Consider the following 22,890-nt stretch of genomic DNA (forward strand, 5'->3'; position numbering starts at 1 on the left):
TGAATGAATGGTCTTTATTGTCATTGCTACAGTACAGGTACCAAACAACGAAATTTAGGAGGGGTGGCTCCCCTGGTGTTAGGAAAGAAAAAAAAAAAAAAAAAAAAAAGGAAAAAAAAAAAAAAAACGATTTTGCTATTGATCCGCGGTACACATGCGTTCCGAACCGTGGAGGGCGATCCGAACGGATCACGGATTATCCGTGATCCGTTACACCCCTACTGATTAGATACAATTAACTAAAAAAAGATTTAATCCTTGGATTATGACATCATGGGGTGGTTTCCCAGACACAGATTAAGACGAGTGCAGGACTAAATCACACTTTCAATCTAAAATAGAAAAAGGAAAATCTCCATTGAAAAATAGGATTAGGCTTAGTGAGGGTCTGGGAAAGCAGCCCTATAAATGACACAAGTGTGATAGTTAAGACTAATGAAACATAAGACATTTAAGTTCATTAAGAACCAGTGTATCATTAATTGAAATGACCATTGAACAGCTAAATGGGTATTAGGGTTTAGATAACCTATCCATATAATACTTATATTAGACAAAACTAAGGTCAGGGATTAAGGCAAAAAAAAAAAAAAGCTAATTTCAGATGTGGAGAAAATAAAAGCAAAACGCTCCATCTTCCAGAGAGGTCCTCTCCTCAGGAGAAAAGCCCTGCATCCACCTTTCATATTCCAGGGTTCCCACACCTTCTGAAACATCAAATTCAAACACCTTTCAAGGACTTTCAAGACTAAATTCCCTCAAATTCAAGATCCCAACACGGCATAGTTTGAGACAGACCTCCTAGATGAGAATTTATATTAGGAACTATCCGCTCACAGACAACAATTAAAAAGAGACGCTTGAATGTGTGAACACTAGATGGTCTCTTGCCTTCTCTACCACAGCACAGTAAAACAATATATAGTGAAATATGTGTTAAGTTAAGCAATACAGAGACTTATTTACCAGTTGATGAGCTAAGTAAAAAAAATGTGAAAAAAATTGAGAGAGAGAGAGAGAGGAATTCAAGCACTTTCAATGACCCATGTCTATTTTCAAAAACTTTTAAGACCTTGACTTTTTTTTTCTCAAATTCACAAACATTCAAGGATTTCAAGGACCCGTGGGAACCCTGCTATTTGTTCTTTATGCAACACAAAGGACAGCGAGGTAGAGAGAGAAGTGTGACCAGTGTATGGCACAGGTGGGTCTCTGTGGTGTGGGCCAGAACAAGGTAATCTTTCACAGTTCAATAAAGTTGCGTATTATAGAGGAGAAAAAACCAAATACATTAGTAGGTATCGTATTATTAATATGCAAGAAACTGTAAGCTTGACACATTTTTCAAAAACTGAAATCCATTTATTGAGACAAAACGAGATCTTGGAAAAGCATGAGTTGGCAGAGTCATGTGTGTGTGTGTGTTATTGTGTGTGTGTTATTGTGCATGGTCACGGTTAGGAGTCCAGGAGGCTGCTGAGCCAGCAGTGATCTTGTTTCCTAACTCTCCTCAGTTCCCTCTCCTGGGCTTTGGTGAGAACCGGCGTCCCAGAATCCTCGGTGGGGGCCCTTCTGACCGGCTCCTGCCTCAAGTCACGAGGGTCAGCTTCCTCCTCAGAGTCCTCTTCCTCTTTAACGCTCTCCATTTCCTCTTCTTCGGCTTTGTTTTCCTCTCTTTAGCAGTCAAAGCAAAGAAAGAAAAAAAGACCAGTGTTAGTGATGTGGCAAGAACTGACTGGACCTGCGATTAAGCATGACACAGCATGACAAAGCACAAGTATTCATAGATGAAGCATCTATGAATAACACATCTGGGTTATCGGGGTTTATATCCAGAGATTTGCTGACCAGACCGATAGACTTCAGCAGGTTGCCACTCCAGACTCTTGTCTTCCAGAGGCATATTAGCCTATTTTCATCTCAGTCAAAATCTCAAATCTATTTGACTGTACTGTTAATTAACCTTTATTTGACCAGGTACTTTCAAGAGTCCATTCTAATTTACTTAAATAACGAAATCAAACGAAACGAAACGAATCAAATGAACACAGTAAACGGTAAGGACTCATTCATAGCACCTAGTACGCAGCCAAAGGGCATTAGGAATACGTAACATAAAAGCAATAGGAAGGACACGAGGAACATTTTGGCATTTAGCAGAAGACGCCTTATTCCAAAGCAACTTACAATTAATACATTTGACTAAGCAAGTGAATCATCAATTCACCAGTCGTAGCAGGGAGAATAATCTAGCTCATGGACCATTGGCAGTCGTTGTAATAGAAGAAGAAAGGGGGCGGGGGGGGGGAGTAGGAACCTTAGGAGGCACAGTATAGGAGGAAGCAGGTGTCTCAGGAGACACAGTACAGGGGGGTAGTAGATGTCTCAGGAGGCACAGTGCTGGGGGGGAAGTAGATGTCTCAGGAGGAGCAGTTGAGGTGTAACCTGAAGAGATGGGTCTTCAGTCTCCAACGGAAGATGGAGAAACTTTTAGCTGTTATATATATTTGCGGTACATATAACAGCCATTGTGTCTGCTTTCTTATATAATCACAGTGTCATTATTATGCCCCATGACTGCATCTAAGGCACCATGAGATTAGGGCTCTATAGCACTTCATAAAAGCACGCGTTAAAAAAGAAAAAACGTGTTACCAAGTGAACATTTAAGTTGGTGTGGAATTTCAATTTGTCATACGCCCCACTGGTCAAAGCATTCGGATACTTCTTAAGTTGCAGCTTTCAGCTTTAACTCACCAACTGCCAAACAGTAGAACACCTAGAGTGTTCTATATGGTATGGTGTTTACCTAGCAACAACACTTTAATTGGCTACAAAATGAAGCATAATAATTTATGCATTTTCGTGGAATGAAGTCAGTCTTTAGCAAATCTAGAATGTTGAGAATTCGGGCGATTTTATTCACCCTCGGCCTGAACAAAGTTAAAACGTTGTTTTCAGAGACCGGCAGCTATTCTCCCACAGCTTATCTCCGACATCACCCCGCAGCCATATAGCTGAGTGACCTTTGACCCTGAGAAACGTCAACACGGACACCAGATTGTGTGCACACCGTGGGACAACAAACACCCAATGTCGAGTGAAATCACAGAATTAAACTTAAACCCATTAAGTTAACACTTAAAAAACATTAAGGAAAGCAGCATCGTGCCATGATGCACAACTCCAATCCTTGGACAGATAACGTCTGCTTGATCACATTCTACACATCTCATTTAGACCAGGCGGAGTATTCCATCAACGTCGCTAAAGGGAAATCCAGGTTTATTTTTGGATGAATCCCGCCAGACAAAAATCCTGGGTTTCCCTTTAGCAACGTTGATGGAATACCCCCCTGGCATGCATGTGAACCTTACTGGTCAGTGAGCCACCAGAGAACACCCAGGAAGGTGACTCAGGAAGGTGACTCAGGAAGGTGACTCAGGAAGGTGACTCAGGAAGGTGGGAGAAGGACATGTTAGCCGTCCGTTAACTCACCTGGCCTCCGTGTTGGAGAGGAGCAGGGAGCGCACCAGCATGGAGCAGAGGACGGACGCGGAGGGCAGGACGTGAGCCGGGGTGTGCAGCAGCTGATGGAGAGAGAGAGAGGGGAGGGGGAGAGAGAGAGAGAGAGAGAGAGAGAGAGGGGAGGGGGGAGAGAGAGAGAGAGAGAGAGAGAGAGAGAGGGAGAGAGAGAGAGAGAGGGGAGGGGGGGGAGAGAGAGAGAGAGAGAGGGGAGGGGGGAGAGAGAGAGAGAGAGAGAGAGGGGGGGAGAGAGAGAGAGAGAGAGAGGAGAGGGGGGGAGACAGAGAGAGAGAGAGAAAGAGGGGAGGGAGAGAGTGTGTAAGAGTAACATTTTGGTTCCTGACATTGCAGCACAAGACAATAAGGCAACAGGCATAACTCAAGATAAAAAGTGACAATAGTACAAGTGACAAATAAGACTGGATACAATTAGCAGTGTGTGTGTGTGTGTATAGGATTAGGGATCTGTACATGCACTATTTAGGTGTAGATGCTTCTCAGAGAATGGAACTAACTCTGCGAGGGCGCGCACACACACACACACACACACACACCTCCTTGATAGCAATGGACCCCTGTGGGAGCTGGGTCCTCTCAGCCAGGGGGTCGACCAGGCCGTCCTGCTGCTGCTGCCTGTGCTTCCCTAGCAACAGGTAGAACGGCGTCATGGCGACGCTGTCGTCGATCACGAGCTGAAAAAGAGAGTTATGGTAAACAACCGAGGAAGTGAAGAACGCTGTACATTCAGAGACCTTTACAACCAGGAGAGAGACTTAAGGCAACAGGCAACATTTTTACAACGTTTTAAAGATCGCTTCTTTGAGTGAGGGAGTCCCACTCAAATATTTTGATTAAATTATTTATTGGATAGAGTCGTTGGAGAAAGACAGGAAAGTATGGGTAGTAAGGGTACGTCTGCAGGGCATGGGCCGGATTCTAACACATGCCGACATGGGCATATGTAACACAGTCTGATCATTTGGTCTGCATGTCGGCAACCAATCCAAACGTTCAGGCTTTTCTTTCGAAACACGGAACTACGTTTCAACGTTGTTGAGAATCACAACACAAACTCTCTAGCCAAGCCAAAATACTGCAATGAAATGGATTGGGTGAGTAATCCCCACTGCTACCTAGTTAACTATAACACTACTTTACATTGTCAGCAGGCTCACAAAACAAGCTGTGTTAGTTGACTAGCGACGTGTCGTTGATTTTCAACAATGCGGAAATGTAGTCAGATTTTTCTAAAGAAAAGTCAGATCATTACATCAGATCCCGACATGAGGACCAAAGCATTAGAACGTGTCCCATATATATACAATATGACGCAAGCCATTATTTTAAGAAGGTGACGACTTGGAACTAATGGGTTAAATTAGTCTTTGAGGACCAAAGCATTAGACTTCGTCACACGTGTGTGCTCTGTAGGCCATGGTGCTGGACCACTGGACCGCACCAGGCCAGGATATTTGGCAGCTTTTTAACAAAACAAGAATCTTACATGTTTACTAGACGCCACCAGCCTGTCCTCCTCTGTCTTAGTGCTGAAGGTCTGCAGGTCCTAGAGAGAGAGAGAGAGAGAGAGAGAGAGAGATAGATTCACCATGTGCTGTGTGAGGAAGTTGAGCTGGGAGCGGTTATGGACAGGGACAGGGTCAGGGGTCAGGGAGTCATATTCACCATGTGCTGTGTGAGGAAGTAGAGCTGGGAACGGTTGAGCCACTGGGCGTGCTCCTCGCAGCTCTCCAGCATCTCCTCCCGCGGGGCGAAGACGGCGTGCTGCACCCGGCCCGCACACACAGCCTTCTGGGAAAAGAGAGGCCGAGGCTCGCTGGGCTTGAAGACAAACACTGTTGGGGAAGGAGAGAGAGAGGGGGGGGGGGGCACAGGATCGTTCATGAACAGTGCACATATGTGACACGTTCTAATGCTTTGGTCCTCGTGTCGGGATCTGATGTAATGATCTGACTTTTCTTTCTAAAAATGTGAATACATTTCCGCGTTGTTGAAAATCAATGACACATCGCTAGTCAACTAACACAGCTTGTTTTGTGAGCCTGCTAACAATGTAAAGTAGTGTTATAGTTAACTAGGTAGCAGTGGGGATTACTCACCCAATCCATTTCGTTGCAGTAGTTTGGGCTTGACTAGCGAGTTTGTGTTGTGATTCTCAACAATTTTGAAACGTAGTTACGTGTTTCAAAATTAAAGTCGGGACATTTGGATTGGTTGCCGATATGCGGACCAAAAGACTAGAACGTGTCACATATTATACTACTCAACACTCAACTCTGCTGGGGTGGCATCTATTATCCACAGAGGGCTGGTGTGGGGTGTAGGCTTTTGTTCCAGCCTGGCAGTAACACACCACAGTGTTCAAACACTCAGCAGGCAGGTGTTACTGCACCGTTAGAATGAGCCTGTACCCTGAATCTACCCTTGTAGGGTACAATTGGCCACATCCATCTAAGAGTAGGCATAATAATTACTCTTAAAGACAGTTTAAGAGTAGGGGGGGGGGGGGGGGGGGCAGTTTCCCCAAACACAGATTAAGCATTAGTCCTGAACGAAATCACACGGAATCAACGGAAAATCTCCAGTATGGATGCTTTTTAAATCTAGTTAATTAGTTGTAATCTGCATCAGTAGAACGATTTAGGTTTTTGGACAAGGAAGAGAAAGAACCAATATGGGGCCGGCTGTGGCGGAGGAGGTAGATCGCAAGGTCGACAGATCGGCGGTTCGAACCCCGGCTGGCCACGTGTCAAGGCATCGGTGTGTGAATGTGTGTGTGACTGGGTGAATGACAGGCCATTGTAAAGTGCTTTGGAATAAGTCAGACCATTTACCATTTAATCTGTATAGGTTTTTGGAGAAGGGAGACAGGGAACAGTGTTGGAGCTACGGAGGTCTAGCAAGGTAACACTCACAGTTTGAACTGCCAGACTGGCAGCAGAAGGCGGCCATGTTCTCAGACAACGGGTCCGCATGGAGCAGGCTCACATCCATGGGTGCACTCCACTCCACTGAGAGAGAGAGAGAGAGAGAGAGAGAGATAGGGGGAGAGAGAGGGGGAGATAGGGTCACGTGATGGAAGGCTTAAGACTGTTGCTCTTATGCAGGTCCAGGCAGACATGCCGTCTGTCCATTGTGTGACTTCAGCCATGCTGCAGACCAGCTGTGGCTAACCTGGCCGCGTCCTAACGATTCCCACCGTAGTTGGGGTAGACCACGCCCACACCACGCCCACGCCATGCCAACTTCTGGAATATGTAGGGGTGTTCTCTGTATCTTGTTCTTCCGCCCCGCAGGTCGTTCCGCAACCCCATTGGAACACGGGGTGCACGATTAGATATAGGTTACCCATCTCTGTATGCAACTCGGCGGCGCTGAGTGTGCCGCGGGCCAGGCGCTGAGTGTGCCGCGGGCTGGAACGCGCGCCTATTCTTAGTGTCAGTGATTGTGTTTGTGTTTGTGAAAAAAAAGAAAAAAAAACACCCCTACATATTCCAGAAGTTGGCGTGGTCTACCCCAACTACGGTGGGAATAGTTAGGACGCAACCTGGCCAGCACGGCTGAAACAAGACACACACAGGCGTGCACACACACACACACACACACACACACACACACACACACACAGGCGTGCACAGACACACATACACACACACACACAGGCGTGCACACACACACACACACACACACACACACACACACACACACACACACACAGAGGCTGTCTTACGTGAGCAGGTGAGCAGGTTCCAGCAGCAGAGCAGGTTCTTGGTGGTGGTTCCTAGCAGGTACTTGGAGCAGCTGAACCGTCCAAAACAAACGTCCCTGGTGGATCAAATGAGACCTGTTAATGAGGTCTCTCTCTCTCCCTCTCTCTCCCTCTCCCCCTCCTCCCCCCTCCCATCATATTTCACAGGATTAGCTGCAAGCAGCTTTTCCATACCGGACCCCCAACTGCAGAAACGCAGTCATCTGAAATAACGTCAGTTCACACCACATGCGGACACAACCTGAAATCCATAGGTGGCGGTTACACAAGGCAGCTGTCAAAATAGACCTACAGAGCCTCTCCCGCCATTTTGTTCCAGCACTTGCCTTCATGCAGAGGTTCTCTATTAGTAAGTTACCTCAGTAAGATGAGCTTAAAAGTAATAAAAACCAATGTAGTGAACTCCTGGGGGGTATTCCATCAACGTCGCTAAAGGATAATCTAGGTTTATTTTTTTATAAATCTTGCGAGACTGGTCAAAAATAAGCCTGATTTGTCTAGTGTATAGGCACCACACACTACTCAACTCCACTCTGACTTGAGTCCGTTGGAATACAGTCTATTGGACAGGGCGCTGCTAACTGTTAGCATGTGCTGCCGGTAGCAAAGTATCAAAAGCATTATTGGAGAGGCTTTCACTTCTGTCCAGTGAGGATCACTCAGGTAAAGTCTCTTGGACTGGTACATGACACAGTACTTCAACAGGAATCCCATCTCTTACGGCTTCATCTTAACTGTCCCTCCTAAAGACCTCTTCATCCCCACCCCCTGTACAGTTTATCTACTCTAAACACATTTTGAAAAATAATAATAACACAACAATGTGATTCTTCCTTCTTCTAGCATTGTGACTGCCAATGGCCCCTGGTCCTAGCATGGATTTATTTTTCTTATAATGACTGATGGATAAATGATTCACTCACTTAGACAAATGTATTTGTTTTAAGTCGCTTTGGCGTCTGCTAAATGTAAAAAAAAGAAAAAAGAAAAGTAAAACATGTGAAGGAGCTGAACTCAGCAACCACCGGGTGCATCTGAATAAATAAAAAAGAAAAATACTCTTCATACCAAATGCTTCCTAAAGTCAACAGCGCATCAATGGGAACTTGGGTCCCCCCAGGGCTGCGTGCTAAGCCCCATCCTCTACAACCTCTACACCTACGACTTCACCCCCGTCCACCCCAGCAACTCCATCGTAAAGTTTGCAGATGACACCACCGTGGTGGGCTGCATCTCGGGGGGGGACGAGGCGGCGTACAGGGATGAGGTAGAGCAACTGAGCAAGCTGTGCAAGGTTAACAACCTGCTGCTGAACAAGTCAAAGACCCAGGAAATCATCGTGGACTTCAGGAGGAAAAAGTCCGAGATCCAGCCCCTGCTCATCGACGGAGAGAGCGTGGAGAGAGTCTCAACCCTCCGATTCCTGGGGGTGCACATGCAGGATGACCTGTCCTGGAAGGACAACACAACAGCCACCATCAAGAAGGCACAACAGCGGCTCTACATCCTGAGAGTCCTCAGGAAGGAACACAGCAAGCAGGATATACTGGTGACCTTCTACCGCGGCGCAGTGGAGAGCATCCTCACCTACGGCATCTGCAACTGGTTCTCCAGCTGCACAACCGCGGAGAGAAATGCGCTACAGAGAGTCGTGAGAACAGCCCAGAAGATCACCGGCGCCCCCCTCCCCTCTCTGGAAGAGCTGTACAACACACGCTGTCTCAGGAAGGCCTCCAAGATCTCCAGAGACCCAACCCACCCTGGGTACGAACACTTTACCCGGCTGCCCTCGAAAAGGCGGTACAGGACCATGGCCGCAAGGACAAACAGACTGAAGAACAGCTTTTACCCCAGGGCCATCCAGGCCCTGAACACAGCAAAGACCTAGGTTCTGGGCCCTGGACAGTCTGGACGGATTGATGGCAGCTGCTGGACTGAAAAAATCAGGTGTAGTGCTGAGGCACAAATATGTACATTTCAAGCCTGCAAACTGCGACACTTTAAATGAATGTGCAATAACACTATGTGCAATATGACAACCCTAGTCGTCTATCTGTACAGTATAGTATAGTGGATAGTGTACATAGCCTTTATTTATGTAAACCAGCTCCTTCCCTTCTTGTTTTTTTTTTCTTTTTTCCTAGCACCAGGGGAGCCACCCCTCCTAAATGTCGTTGTTTGGTACCTGTACTATAGCAATGACAATAAAGACCATTCATTCATTCATTCATTTATGCTGGAAGGTGATTAGTGAAGTGATTGGAGGAGAGAAACCACACTCAGGCTTCCCTTGTACCCGCTGACCTACAGTGCAGAATGACTTGGCAGGTTTCCATTAACAGGATCAACTGAGGCTGCAGAGAGAGGTTGGTCCCGGTGGCACGTGCTGTGATAAAGTACACTATATTTCTGCTAGCGAGGTCAAGGTGCTCTAAACCCTCTAAACACACACACAAACATGGTCAACGGTTCTTATTTTGTTTGTTACTGTCTTGATATTTTGTCTTGTCTACCTTAAGTTATGATTCACAGTGATGGAAATGTTGGAAGAAAAAAAAGGAAAATTCCGAAAAAGTATTCCGCTGGTTATCACCAATGGGGAATCATTTCCAAGAGGAGGCAACTCACAGGGTTCCTACAAGTTTCAACAAGTCAAATGTAAGACCTTTTTAAGACCTCTTTGAATCTAATTTTAGCCCTATCCGCGACACCATGATAGCTTTTTGTCATCCTCGAGGTGATGAAATTAGGGATTTCACTGCCATACAGACAAAAAAGCAAGTGAATTGGCATTTCTTTGGTTCTAGCTTGATTAATTTCCACGTAAATAGATGTAGTCGGACTGATTTCCTTGCAGGATCTCGTTTTTTTAAGACCTAGCACCTCATTTTTAGACCGAATAACTGACATTTGAGGCCTTTTAAGGCCTTATAAATTCGATTGCTAGATTTTAGACCAGCGCGGGACCCCTGAACTCAGCAGAGGTACCTGCATCTGTCCCACTGCGATGAACGTAACCGAACATTTTCTCCTCAACTATCTCGAACATCGGCTGCCAAGATACACAAGGAAGGCCGTCCTTGTCAACAACAGCTGTAAACAAAGCTGTGTCTACCTACTTCTCTGTTGAGGTCAGATAGTGGGGGAAACATCACATGTTCAACCTCAGATTAAATCAATTGTGTTTTCAAACCAGCTAGACTACAGCTGCAGGCGTCATTTAAGAATCACTAGTAGCAACTTGCGGTAAAAATCAATCGATTAATGTCACTTGCACTTGGTAAACCCCAAGGTAGGGGTAGAAGGTCCAGCGTGACCGTGTGTACCCTCCTGCCCTCCCACCGCTTCACCCCTGGTACACGTGGTGCCTGGTTCACCATGTCTAAGTAAGTGAACCGTCTTGTTTATAAAGCTCTCACTGGCACAGCACCAGAGTATCCGAAAGACCTTTTGCTGGCATATCAGCCCAATAGAGCTCTCAGGTCTTCTGACGCTGGTTTTCTCTGTGTACCACACACAAGTGTACAAAAGAGGAGATTTGGTGAGGCTGCATTCTCATTTTATGCACCCAGATTGTGGAATGCACTGCCAGTTTACATTAGGGATGCAACCTCAGCAAATAAGCTCAAGTCAAGACTAAAAACCCATCTTTTTAATATTGCCTTTAAATGACTAAATAATTAAATTATGATTATATAATGATTAAAGCCCTTTGAGCTGCAATAGTTTGCAGGAAAAGTGCTATACAAATAAAGGTTATTATAAAGGTTATTTTCTATCCATCAGTCATCGTAAAAAAAAGCTATCTATGCTCTCAGGCCAGGGGCCATTGGCAGTTACAATGCTAGAAGAAGGAAGAAAGGAATTAGGATTTATTATTATTATTAGTAGTAGTAGTATTTTACCTGATGGCCCCCGGGGGTTGGGACAGGGTGGTCAGCAGCTCCCAGGAGGCGGAGTTCCACACCGTCACCACCTCCTGAAAGCCCACAGCCAATAGGGAGCCGTCGGCCGAGAAGCAGCAGACCCCAGGCGTCAGGCGGTGGTACGCGCCAACAAAGTCACATGACCAGGAGGCGCCCTCTTCTGGCGAAGCTGCGTAATTGTGAAAAGAGAGGGTGGAAAAAAAGGGCATGTAATGAATATTTTTGTAGAGAGCAACGAGTAACGAGTGTTGAACCCATCTGGGACTTTCAACTCTAATTCATCTTTAATTAAAACACAAGCAACTTTTCTACGCATAAAAGACAAAACATTCTCGTCGTTAAAAAGGGAGAAGAGGAGGTGGGAGCAGAGTAGAAGTTGATTTAAGTTTGAATTTATGCATTTTACATGGTCACAATACGCAATACACAGATTTAAAAACACACGATGCAGTGATAACGTGACAAACTGAACTAGGCTGGCAGGCGGCTGTTTTTATGTTTATTTTACACACATTTCGAAGGTACACAGTTGACAGAGAACACAATAAATAAACAGTGCAGGAGGAGGCAAGAAAACCCAAAAGGCTGGGTCTTTACTATAACAACCAGACCTGTTCCAGAGCTGCAGGTCTTTACTATAACAACTAGACCTGTCACCTTCAGCACTTTTTAAGAGATCCTGTGTGGCGGCGATTACGTTTCCTGCCCCCTTACACCAAAGGGTATGCCAGGCTGAAGGAGATCAGCCCCCGCAGGGGCGGAGCTAACCCACGAAGAGGCCTGGGTGGGTGGAGCTAACCCATGAAAGAGCTGCTGCAGAGCAGAGAGGTTTTGCAACGCTGCGTCTCCTGTTGGACCCACACAGGGGTTCAGAGGCTGCCAACAAGTGTGAATCACCTCTTCCAACACGTTCACCAGTCAGGTGAGTCAGTGCCAGGGCTATAAAACACAAGCCTGCACCCCCCTGTGGGCCTCCCGGACCAGGGGATTGAAGCACCCGCCGCTTTACAATAAGAGCAACTGCTAACACCGGTACGCTAACACCGGCCACCTGACTTGAAAAGGTGACATAAAATGGACTGACTTATATAGCTCCTTATTCCAAAGCGCTTTTTCTACAACAGCATGTTTGGATACAGGATTCTGATGGCTAGCAGCAGTGGTAAATATCCCAACAACCTTCAGTTCAGACCGCATTTCCAGTATCAATGCGCCTCCCAATCAATCTGATTAAGAATACCTGTGCTGACCTACAATGCAATCGTTGATCTTGTTTATGGGACTATATTCTGTGGCGGAAGGATATATGTATTCTGAAACGATTAATGATTGTAAATACATGAATTTAATGTTACAACTGTGAATTCATTTTTTATATTATGTGGTGGCTGTTGTAGAAAAGCAATTTACCATTCGAGGGCACTGTCCAGGGTTTTCCTACTCGGCTTTGCCTCGTGCCACAACCCTGTACCAGTGGTAAATGAGTCCACAACCCCCTTCCTCTCATGGTAAATTGCTTCCAAAATGGCCTCTCATTCACACACATTCACACACCAATGGCGGCAAGCTACCGTGCAAGGCGCCGCCCCGCTCATTGGGAGCAATTTGCCGTTCAGTCCGTGTCTTGCCCCAAGGACACCTCGACATGTGGCCACCCGGGGCTGCCGACCTTGCGATCATTAGACGGCGGCTCTACTTCCTGAGCCACAGCCTCTACCTCCTGAGCCACAGCCTCTACCTCCTGAACCACAGCCTCTACCTCCTGAACCACAGCCTCTACCTCCTGAGCCACAGCCTCTACCTCCTGAACCACAGCCTCTACGTCCTGCGCCACAGCCTCTACCTCCTGCGCCACAGCCTCTACCTCCTGAGATACAGCCTCTACCTCCTGCACCACAGCCTCTACCTCCTGAGCCACAGCCTCTACCTCCGGCGCCACAGCCTCTACCTCCGGCGCCACAGCCTCTACCTCCTGAACCACAGCCTCTACCTCCTGAACAACAGCTTCTACCTCCTGAGACACAGCCTCTACCTCCACCAGCCGCTACCTCCTGAACCACAGCCTCTACCTCCACTAGTCTCTACCTCCTGCGCCACAGCCTCCACCTCCTGAACCACAGCCTCTACCTCCACCAACCTCTACCTCCTGCGACACAGCCGCCCCCCTCCCCCCGACATCAAAGACCCCTGCCTGAGCCTGGGCGACATCAGAGACCCCTGCCTGCGCCTGGGACCACCACTCACCCGTCCTGTCCTCTGCCAGCAGCCAGGCTTTGAAGCGTCCGTCCAGGCTGGCCGTCACCAGCAGGGTGGTCCCCGCCGCGGGGCAGAAGCACAGGGCCGTCAGCCTGCTGTCGTGGGGGGCCGAGACGGTGGTGTTCAGCACGAAGCTACGAGATGGAGGGAGGGAGAAGAGGAGGAGGGAGGGAGAAGGAGGAAGGAGGGAGGGAGAAGAGGAGGAGGGAGGGAGTAGAGGAGGAGTAGAGGAGGAGGGGGGAGAAGAAGAGGAGGGAGAGGAGGAGGGGGGAGGAGAGGAGGAGGGAGGGAGAAGAGAGGAGGGAGGGAGAAGAGAGGAGGGAGGGAGAAGAGGAGGAGAGAGGGAGGAGGAGAGGAGAAGGGAGGGAGGGAGGGAGAGAGGAGGAGAGGGAGAAGGGAGAGGAGGAGGAAGGACGGAGGAGGGAGAAGATGAGCAATGGAGATCACACAGATCTAAAACAGGGCTAAAACAGGAGACCATGCCAACAAAACCAAATAAATTAATTATTAAAAATGCATGTATGCAGAGTGGAGTATCCCTGACACACCACCAGGGCCTGGGTGGAGGCTGCTGTAGGTGTGGTGGAGGCTGTAGGGGGGAGGCTGCTGTAGGGGTGGAGGCTGTAGGGGTGGTGGAGGAGGCTGTAGGGGGGGAGGAGGCTGTAGGGGTGGAGGAGGCTGTAGGGGGGAGGAGGCTGTAGGGGTGGAGGAGGCTGTAGGGGAGGAGGAGGCTGTAGGGGGGGGGGAGGAGGCTGTGGGGGGGGGAGGAGGCTGTAGGGGTGGTGGAGGCTGTAGGGGGGGGGGAGGAGGCTGTAGGGGGGGAGGAGGAGGCTGTAGGGGGGGAGGAGGCTGTAGGGGGGAGGAGGCTGTAGGGGTGGAGGAGGCTGTAGGGGGGGAGGAGGAGGCTGTAGGGGGGGAGGAGGCTGTAGGGGGGGAGGAGGCTGTAGGGGGGGAGGAGGCTGTAGGGGAGGAGGAGGCTGTAGGGGAGGAGGAGGCTGTAGGGGGGGAGGAGGCTGTAGGGGAGGAGGCTGTAGGGGTGGTGGAGGAGGCTGTAGGGGGGGAGGAGGAGGCTGTAGGGGGGGAGGAGGCTGTAGGGGGGGAGGAGGCTGTAGGGGGGGAGGAGGCTGCTGTAGGGGGGGAGGAGGCTGTAGGGGAGGAGGAGGAGGCTGTAGGGGGGGAGGAGGAGGCTGTAGGGGGGGAGGAGGCTGTAGGGGGGGAGGAGGCTGTAGGGGGGGAGGAGGAGGCTGTAGGGGGGGAGGAGGAGGCTGTAGGGGTGGAGGAGGCTGTAGGGGGGGAGGAGGCTGCTGTAGGGGGGGAGGAGGAGGCTGTAGGGGGGGAGGAGGAGGCTGTAGGGGGGGAGGAGGAGGCTGTAGGGGGGGAGGAGGCTGCTGTAGGGGGGGAGGAGGCTGCTGTAGGGGGGGAGGAGGCTGTAGGGGGGGAGGAGGAGGCTGTAGGGGGGGAGGAGGCTGCTGTAGGGGGGGAGGAGGCTGCTGTAGGGGGGGAGGAGGCTGCTGTAGGGGGGGAGGAGGCTGCTGTAGGGGGGGAGGAGGCTGTAGGGGGGGAGGAGGCTGTAGGGGGGGAGGAGGCTGTAGGGGTGGTGGAGGAGGCTGTAGGGGGGGAGGAGGAGGCTGTAGGGGGGGAGGAGGCTGTAGGGGAGGAGGAGGCTGTAGGGGTGGAGGAGGCTGTAGGGGGGGAGGAGGCTGCTGTAGGGGGGGAGGAGGAGGCTGTAGGGGGGGAGGAGGAGGCTGTAGGGGGGGAGGAGGCTGCTGTAGGGGGGGAGGAGGCTGCTGTAGGGGGGGAGGAGGAGGCTGTAGGGGGGGAGGAGGAGGCTGTAGGGGGGAGGAGGCTGTAGGGGGGGAGGAGGCTGCTGTAGGGGGGGAGGAGGCTGCTGTAGGGGGGGAGGAGGCTGCTGTAGGAGGGAGGAGGCTGTAGGGGGGAGGAGGCTATAGGGGGGGAGGAGGCTGTAGGGGGGGAGGAGGCTGTAGGGGGGGAGGAGGCTGTAGGGGAGGAGGAGGCTGTAGGGGGGGAGGAGGCTGCAGTACGGGGGGAGGAGGCTGATGTAGGGGGGGAGGAGGCTGATGTAGGGGTGGGGGAGGCTGTAGGGGTCTTTACGAGGCCTGAATTGGCAGGGTTTTGGTAATTAGGGGCCTTTTCTGTAAACGGTCTGTTCACATTGTCAACTGCCACAGAGGAGGTCAGTCGGTTGGCGGCCATTGTGTAGGCCTGAGAGTTGTTGTTACATTCCCTGACCAGTCAGAGTTTGTGGTCTGTTCCTTAGCAACCTGGTGTAGGCCGATGCGCCATGTAGTTATTGGTTCCATCTATAATATGTGCATTTATGCAAATGATCTCTCATTGAGTTGTCATCCATTACACATTTTTCCCTTTTTATACTTCGTCGACATTCAAGTAGGCTCAACAGCCACATTCATCATCTGAAGGTTTTTAATTTATTGTGAATTAACAACTAACAAATTAATCATTTTACACACCTAACAATACGGACAGCACCATCTAGTGGACATAATATGTCACAACGGCACTGTACAATGGGACATTAGGCACCCCTTCATTGTCTCTGTCTCTCTCATTTGGATTCCTCCCATAAGAAAAGATCAATCACTGCAACGCTAAATCTGACGTCCAACCCAAAACAACTGAATGAACTGATATTGCAAATTGTTTGTAAATTAACTTCAAATTTAGCACAAATAAATCCTGGCCTATCCTTGTATTTCAGTGTCAGACGGACATCTCTTTTAAAAAAAAGAGTAACATATTACTCGACTACAAAAAATGTGATTACTTGATCTGCCAGATATAATACTGCGAGTACTGGAGTACTCATTGCGATCTATTAACAGGTTCAGAATCACACATGTAATAATAATAATAGATTTTTATTTAAAAGCACCTTTCTCAAACTCATGGACACTGTACAGAAAAACAAAATAATAATAATAATAGTGGGTAACTTATCTGACTACAGGTGATCTGTGAAAGCTCACTAGAAAGATTCACTAGCAAAAAAAAAAAAAAGTCAAATGAAACAGAGAGCGACAGTAACCCTACCTCTGCGTCTGCTGGTCGTAGGCCCACATCTTCAGACTGATCTCCAGCTCTGCGTTCTTCTGGGTCCTCTCCTCCAGCGTGGCCAGCCAGTCCCCCTGGGCGTCGAAGGCAGCCTTCACCACCTCAAACTGCTGCAGGCCCTCCTCATGGACGAACTCCTGCTGCACGATGTCCAGCTGCACCACACCACACACAACAGGCCATTTTAGCAGCACGCTTTTAATCTGAAGTGATTTACAATTTCAGATTACAGGGACAGGGACATTCCCCCTGGAGTAACTGAGGGCTAAGTGTCTTACTCGCAGGCACACTAGTGGTGGTGTTTCAGGCGGGATTTTGAGCTCACAACCTTCCATCACAACCAATCACCAGTCCAACTCACTATCCACTAGAGACCACCACTACCCCTTTTACACAATTAGTTGTGTCCTTAATAAGGGTTTCTCTCTTGATGTTTATTGGGGGGGCCGTATCACTCATATTTTTCATTGTATTGGACAGATGTAGTGAAGACAGACAGACAAGTGTGTGCACTGTAGACTGCTAGACCACAGAACTGAAAGACTTATTGGGAACAAGGGCTGGAACTAACGATAATTTTGTTGTTGATTAGCTTTAAAAATGTATTTACAAAAGAAACATGCTTCTGAAGGCAATAATATTGATATACATTTTCCAAATGCATTAGTGTGTAGGTAGTTGTAATGCCATCATTCAGTAGTTACATACGTTAGTTTATATTGAAATTGTACCTATTTATAATATGACAGTTCATCATGACAGTGGTGGATGACTAGAATGCAGGTGTGTACATGCAACTACCCATGTGTTCCACTGAATGCAGCACAAATGCAGCACTTTCATGTGCATTCATGTCAGAGCAATTTAAACAATCAACATCATAGATTACATCAACTAATCGTTGCAGCCCTATTGGGAACATGCTTGTGAGACCAGAAAAAAAAAAAAAAAAAGTTAAAACATCTTAAAAACGTTGTTCTTTTCACCACGTAACGATGAAGGTAATGCTTACGTTGTACAGCTGCTTGTCATGCTGTAGAGAGTAGAACTGCAGATGTCCTGGTTTCCCGTTAAGCACTAAAGCTTTACTGCGAGGGTCAATCAGCAGGTCTGTCTTCACGCCATCACCTGTAAGGGGGGGAGGGGGGGAATCATCAAGGTTTCGACTTTTGGGATTTTAACCATTTAGCAGACGCTTTTATCCAGCGACTAACAATTCGAGATTACAGAGACAGTTTCCCTGGAGTAACTTGGGGATAAGTGCCATACTCAAGGGCACACTAGTGGTGGTGTTCCCAGGTGGGATTTGAACTCATGACCTCATGATCAGTCCAACTCACTATCCACTAGACCACCACTACCCCCCAAAAGGTCTATACATGCAAATAGGGTCATTACAATTACATCACGTCATGTTTTCTGAGATTAAGGCTTCTGCTGGTGTTGTCTAAGGGATGGGGGGGTGGGGGGGCACTACTCACCTTTGACCAGTCCCTGTATAATAGCTGACACTTTGACACAGCTCTGGATGATTGTGATCTCTTAAAAAAGTGGGAGGAATAGAGAAAGAGGGGATGGGGAAACAGAGAGAGAGGAGAGAATGAGAGAGGGTTAAGTCTACATAATACACTTGAAGGTACTTCCAAAACTAAAAACACTGAGGTATTGACATAAGAGCACATAAGTCACGGAATGACGTCAGGACAGCCCATACTATGATGACACTTTGAATGCTTCTGTGTTTGTGATCAAAATGTCCCTTCAGCATCCGGCTCCCTGTGTGTCGTGTGAAGCCATTCATTCCCTCTCATGGACAACCTCTTCTGCTGAACTGGTTTCCGCCTGAAGAAGGTCTATGACCGAAAACTCGCAATACACGGCGATCTTTGCACTGATTTGAGTGTGCGGTTTCTGCTTAACTAAACTGCTTATAAACATTAGAAATATGATGATCAGATGCAAAGAATGCGGGATGCCAGTTCATAGTTAACACCTTGAAGTCATGTGTGGATATACGCTCAGATTATAGCTCTGAAGAACATACTACAATGACATGGAGAAAGTAATCAATAACCAAATTAATAATCAAATTATGGGGGGGGTTTTGAGTGGGAGGTGGTGTAGAGACACTTCCCCACTAGCGTACCGTACCAGAACTCGTGCGCCCACTTTGTTTTTCTTTCTCCACAGACAACTGGGCCGTACCGGGCCGTAGTACCCGTACTGATTTTAGCAACCCTTCCTGACTCGGAGCGAAAGGTAAGCTGCCGGCCGGTGCACTGTTGTCTGAGTGGGAGGTGGTGTAGAGACACTTACTGTTGTCTGAGTGGGAGGTGGTGTAGAGACACTTACTGTTGTCTGAGTGGGAGGTGGTGTAGAGACACTTACTGTTGTCTGAGTGGGAGGTGGTGTAAAGGCCCCCGTCAGGCGACACGGCGATGTGTGAGATGGTGGATCCCAGGCGGGGCAGGAAGTCTTTCTGGTTCTCCTGGGTGTAGCTCCACTGGACCAGGACCGACTCGGTCCCCCCGCTGAGGAGGTTGGTACCTACAGGGAAAAAACAGGGAAAAAATATTTACGAAATGTTTGAATAAAATGAATCAGATCTATAAGTCTATAAAATCAGGTGGTCTGAAAAAAGTCAAAGCTAATGATGAATTGACATCTCTGTGTTTTCAGGCAATGGACCTATCGCTAAGCCATGCCCCAAAGAAATTGTCCAATCATATCACAGCAAAAGTCACGACAGGCAGAAAACTCAACTCGCTAATATCTGATGTGAAAAGCTTCTAGACAAAATATTCTTGTCATCTTTAAAAAAACATGTCTATTACTTGCTGTGGTAAATCAGAAATCAGAAATGTCCCAACTCCCGCCATTGTAAGTCATTGAATGTCATTCAGTCACGGCCGGTCAGTCAGTCAGTCAGTGTCAGTGAAGCGTTGTTTGTTTGTCCGAGTTTTCAAAGGGGGCGTGGCTTAGCGATAGGTCTATTGGAACAGGCCAGTGTCGCGGGTTCACCTTCTGGTGTGAAGCTCATGGCGTAGACGGGGCCGGCGTGCCAGTGCAGGGTGGAGTACGTGTACTCCTTCTTCTGGTTGAAGTTTCTCCTGGTAAAAGAGAGAGAGAGAGAGACGATAGACATTATTACCCAAAAATAAACCTGATGAATCTCTGTGTCGTCCATGATCGTTATTGAATATATGTATCGCTGTTTCTTCAATGGCCTGTGTGCTTTTTTAATGTTCTAATAAATACAATCTGACATCAATCAAATGATCAATTAATCAAAACCAGGGGTGGGTTACAAAGGTGACTTCCAAGTCATGTGACACCTAATGGAGGCCCTTTTCTTTCTATTCCCTTTAAAAGGAGTGGAATTCCACTCTTCCAGGGGGGTATTCCATCAACGTCGCTAAAGGAAAATCCAGGCTTATTTTGATCAATCTCACGAGGCTGGATTATTATTATTATTTTTTTTTTATTTTAATTTTAAATCTCACTGGATTTATCTAAATAAGCCTGGATTGTCCTTTAGCGACGTTGATGGAATACCCCCCTGGTCACATCTCTTACGCTTCATTTAGACAGACTAGAAACAGAGAGGGAACCAGATGAGGTGCAGAGGCTGTACGCAGGAATGGAACCCTGTTCCCACTTTATTGTCATTGCACCAAGTACTGAGATTCTAACCACATAGTGGAAAAGAGTGTAGACAGTGCATGGTATTACAGTGCATGGTATTATAGTGAGCATAAACATAAAACAAATATAATAAGTGAATACACGAAAAGAAGACACATAAAAAAAACAACAGCAATGAAATAAACTTAAATAAAGAAAACATCTATTAGTCGTCGTCTCTCTACTCACCAGAGGCGGATCTTTCCGTCCTTGTGGCCAGTGGCGATGCAGTCGTCTTTGGGGTGGCAGGCGAGGCACGTGAACTCGTTCTGGGCCCCCTTCCTCCTCACGTCACTCAGGGAGAAACTGTGGTACCACACAGACAACAGAGAAACTGTATTACCACACAGACAACAGAGAACCTGTGGTACCACACAGACAACAGAAAACCTGTGGTACCACACAGACAACAGAGAACCTGTGGTACCACACAGACAACAGAGAACCTGTGGTACCACACAGACAACAGAGAACCTGTGGTACCACACAGACAACAGAGAACCTGTGGTACCACACAGACAACAGAGAACCTGTGGTACCACACAGACAACAGAGAACCTGTGGTACCACACAGACAACAGAGAACCTGTGGTACCACACAGACAACAGAAAACCTGTGGTACCACACAGACAACAGAATCAACTTAAACGAGCTCTGCAACCGAAATCACACAATACTCCCTGTGTGTTAATGAACAAGCAATGTTTGTATGTCAATATCAAATTCTCCATAAAATACTCTAATGTTATTATTAAGAGTCTTGCTTTATAAATGCGTTGGGTCTTATACGTGTGTTTTCATTTCAAAATCCGAATTTGAGGACTGGCTACAGAACACTACACTACAATCCACACATCCACACCCCGGGATGACGATCGCTTACCTGAAGGACTTCTGCTTCTTGAAAAAAAATACCTGGAAGAGTAAATGCCTGGCAGAGGCGATGTATTCACCCTTTAGGAAGGAGCGACATGACAATGTTTAGGCAAGGTGCTGGAAAATATCGAAAGTACACCATTTTCAAATACCAATAGTCTTAATGTCCATCATAACTGTAGTAGCAGTAGTAGTAGTTGTAGCTACACAATGTCTTGAGAAAAAAACCATAATGTCAGAATAGTCTGAAGCCTTCAGTGTATACAAACAGCAGGGATGCTTTGGGAATCAGGATCATTCTGATACAAATTTAAACGTTTCGGGACAACTGGGCCCTGGTGTTACGTACCCCTCTGCCGAACGCCGTGAGCGCAGGGTTGGAGGCGACATCGCCCAGCAAGGAGGAGATATCCCGCGCCTCCACCTTATGGTCCCCGCAGCGGGGGGGCACTTGCACTGCCATGAGCTGGAACGCGTCTGGAGGGACAGAGGCAGCAGAAAGGTCCAAACTTGGTAAACACTTAACACTAGAACAGCCGTGCCTATTTTACCTACTATAAGAGCCGAGAGTGTGTTTCCCTGTATAAATAAAGATTAAATAACACATACAATGTTAAACTTACCACGTCTTTTTTCAATGCGTCTGGGGACAACAACAAAAAAAGCACCCCCTTGTTTTTCTTGGACATGTATGGAGAAGATGGGATATCCAATGGTAATGGTCTGAAAAGGATCATAATTGGACACTTTCACAAATATGAAACAGTGAGGGCAAGAAACCTGATTATGTGAAGGATCGACGTGCAGGCAGTACCTTGATGAGGATGCCATCTGTATAGTCCCACAGCCTGACCGTGCCATCTGCTGAACAGGAATATGCCTGCAGGAGAGAGAATCAGATATGAACCTTAAAAAAAGAAAAAATCCCAGCCAGCATAGAATGGGCACAGTATGTAGAAATGACATGTCAGATCATCAAGGGTGCGTTCGTTAATTCGCTCTGAGAGCGCCCGAGCGCACAGTGGGGTCAACGTCATAAAGGGACCACGTAATTTGATTGGACAAGAGGCAATCCATTAGTGTTGATCGGATTTCCAGAGCGTGTTTACAAACACACCCCACGTATAGCGGTTGACCCACCTGTAGGTGGTTAGTTGGGTTACAGACGACACCGGTCACCAGCTCCGTGTGTCCCTGCAGATCGTGGATGCATTCCTCAGTAGCGGTACTGTACACTTTCACAGACTCCCCTGAAGCACACAGTAGGAATCTGCCCAATAAAAACACAACAGAGACAAACTGATAAACGATAATGCAGAGACAAACACAATAAGCCAGCTGGTTTAGCACGTTCCAAGATCAGCAACAGGTAGTACAAGCAGTACTCAAGTTGTAAAATAAAATCAGGGGGGGGATGGTGGATTTTATCATAATGGGGACAATTTTAGCATCCCCACAGCGTCAGTGACTTCAGTGACTTGGTAAACATGTCATTGCATGTGTGCGTGCCCCCTCCTCGCCCACAGTATTTTACTCAATATGCGCAAAACGAAATGTTGAAATAGCAGTAATACCACGTTGATGGATAACATGACATTAGGGATGGACAGTTTTAGAGGTGGTAGTTTTAGAAGGGGGATGATTTTGACCGTTTTTATTTCAGGGGGCAACTCGAGTAGTGCTGAGTACAAGTACCATAACAATTGACTTGAGTTTCATTTTGCAATGATAATTGCTATGTG

The 22,890-nt window shown here is 47.6% G+C and overlaps 1 protein-coding gene across 1 annotated transcript in view; it reads right to left on the minus strand.

The window, feature by feature from the left end:
- Positions 1 to 1,351: 1,351 nt before the first annotated feature.
- wdr75 (WD repeat domain 75) overlaps positions 1,352 to 22,890 on the minus strand; it is a 21,855-nt gene continuing 316 nt past the window's right edge. Inside the window, exons 2-21 of the mRNA XM_080536358.1 lie at positions 22,289 to 22,418; positions 21,963 to 22,028; positions 21,772 to 21,871; positions 21,498 to 21,625; positions 21,156 to 21,226; positions 20,461 to 20,577; positions 19,609 to 19,697; positions 18,976 to 19,134; positions 18,069 to 18,128; positions 17,600 to 17,715; positions 16,567 to 16,742; positions 13,483 to 13,628; positions 11,218 to 11,407; positions 7,274 to 7,368; positions 6,459 to 6,554; positions 5,209 to 5,378; positions 5,030 to 5,089; positions 4,080 to 4,217; positions 3,499 to 3,590; positions 1,352 to 1,674 (exon numbers count right to left, since the gene is read on the minus strand). Coding sequence (XP_080392484.1) covers positions 1,458 to 1,674; positions 3,499 to 3,590; positions 4,080 to 4,217; positions 5,030 to 5,089; positions 5,209 to 5,378; positions 6,459 to 6,554; positions 7,274 to 7,368; positions 11,218 to 11,407; positions 13,483 to 13,628; positions 16,567 to 16,742; positions 17,600 to 17,715; positions 18,069 to 18,128; positions 18,976 to 19,134; positions 19,609 to 19,697; positions 20,461 to 20,577; positions 21,156 to 21,226; positions 21,498 to 21,625; positions 21,772 to 21,871; positions 21,963 to 22,028; positions 22,289 to 22,418 — 2,416 coding nt within the window. The 3' untranslated portion in view covers positions 1,352 to 1,457. The remainder of the gene's footprint in view (positions 1,675 to 3,498; positions 3,591 to 4,079; positions 4,218 to 5,029; positions 5,090 to 5,208; positions 5,379 to 6,458; positions 6,555 to 7,273; positions 7,369 to 11,217; positions 11,408 to 13,482; positions 13,629 to 16,566; positions 16,743 to 17,599; positions 17,716 to 18,068; positions 18,129 to 18,975; positions 19,135 to 19,608; positions 19,698 to 20,460; positions 20,578 to 21,155; positions 21,227 to 21,497; positions 21,626 to 21,771; positions 21,872 to 21,962; positions 22,029 to 22,288; positions 22,419 to 22,890) is intronic.

Source organism: Nansenia antarctica (genome assembly GCF_963989245.1).
Source record: "Nansenia antarctica genome assembly, chromosome: 7".
NCBI classification, from domain to species: Eukaryota; Metazoa; Chordata; class Actinopteri; order Argentiniformes; family Microstomatidae; genus Nansenia; species Nansenia antarctica.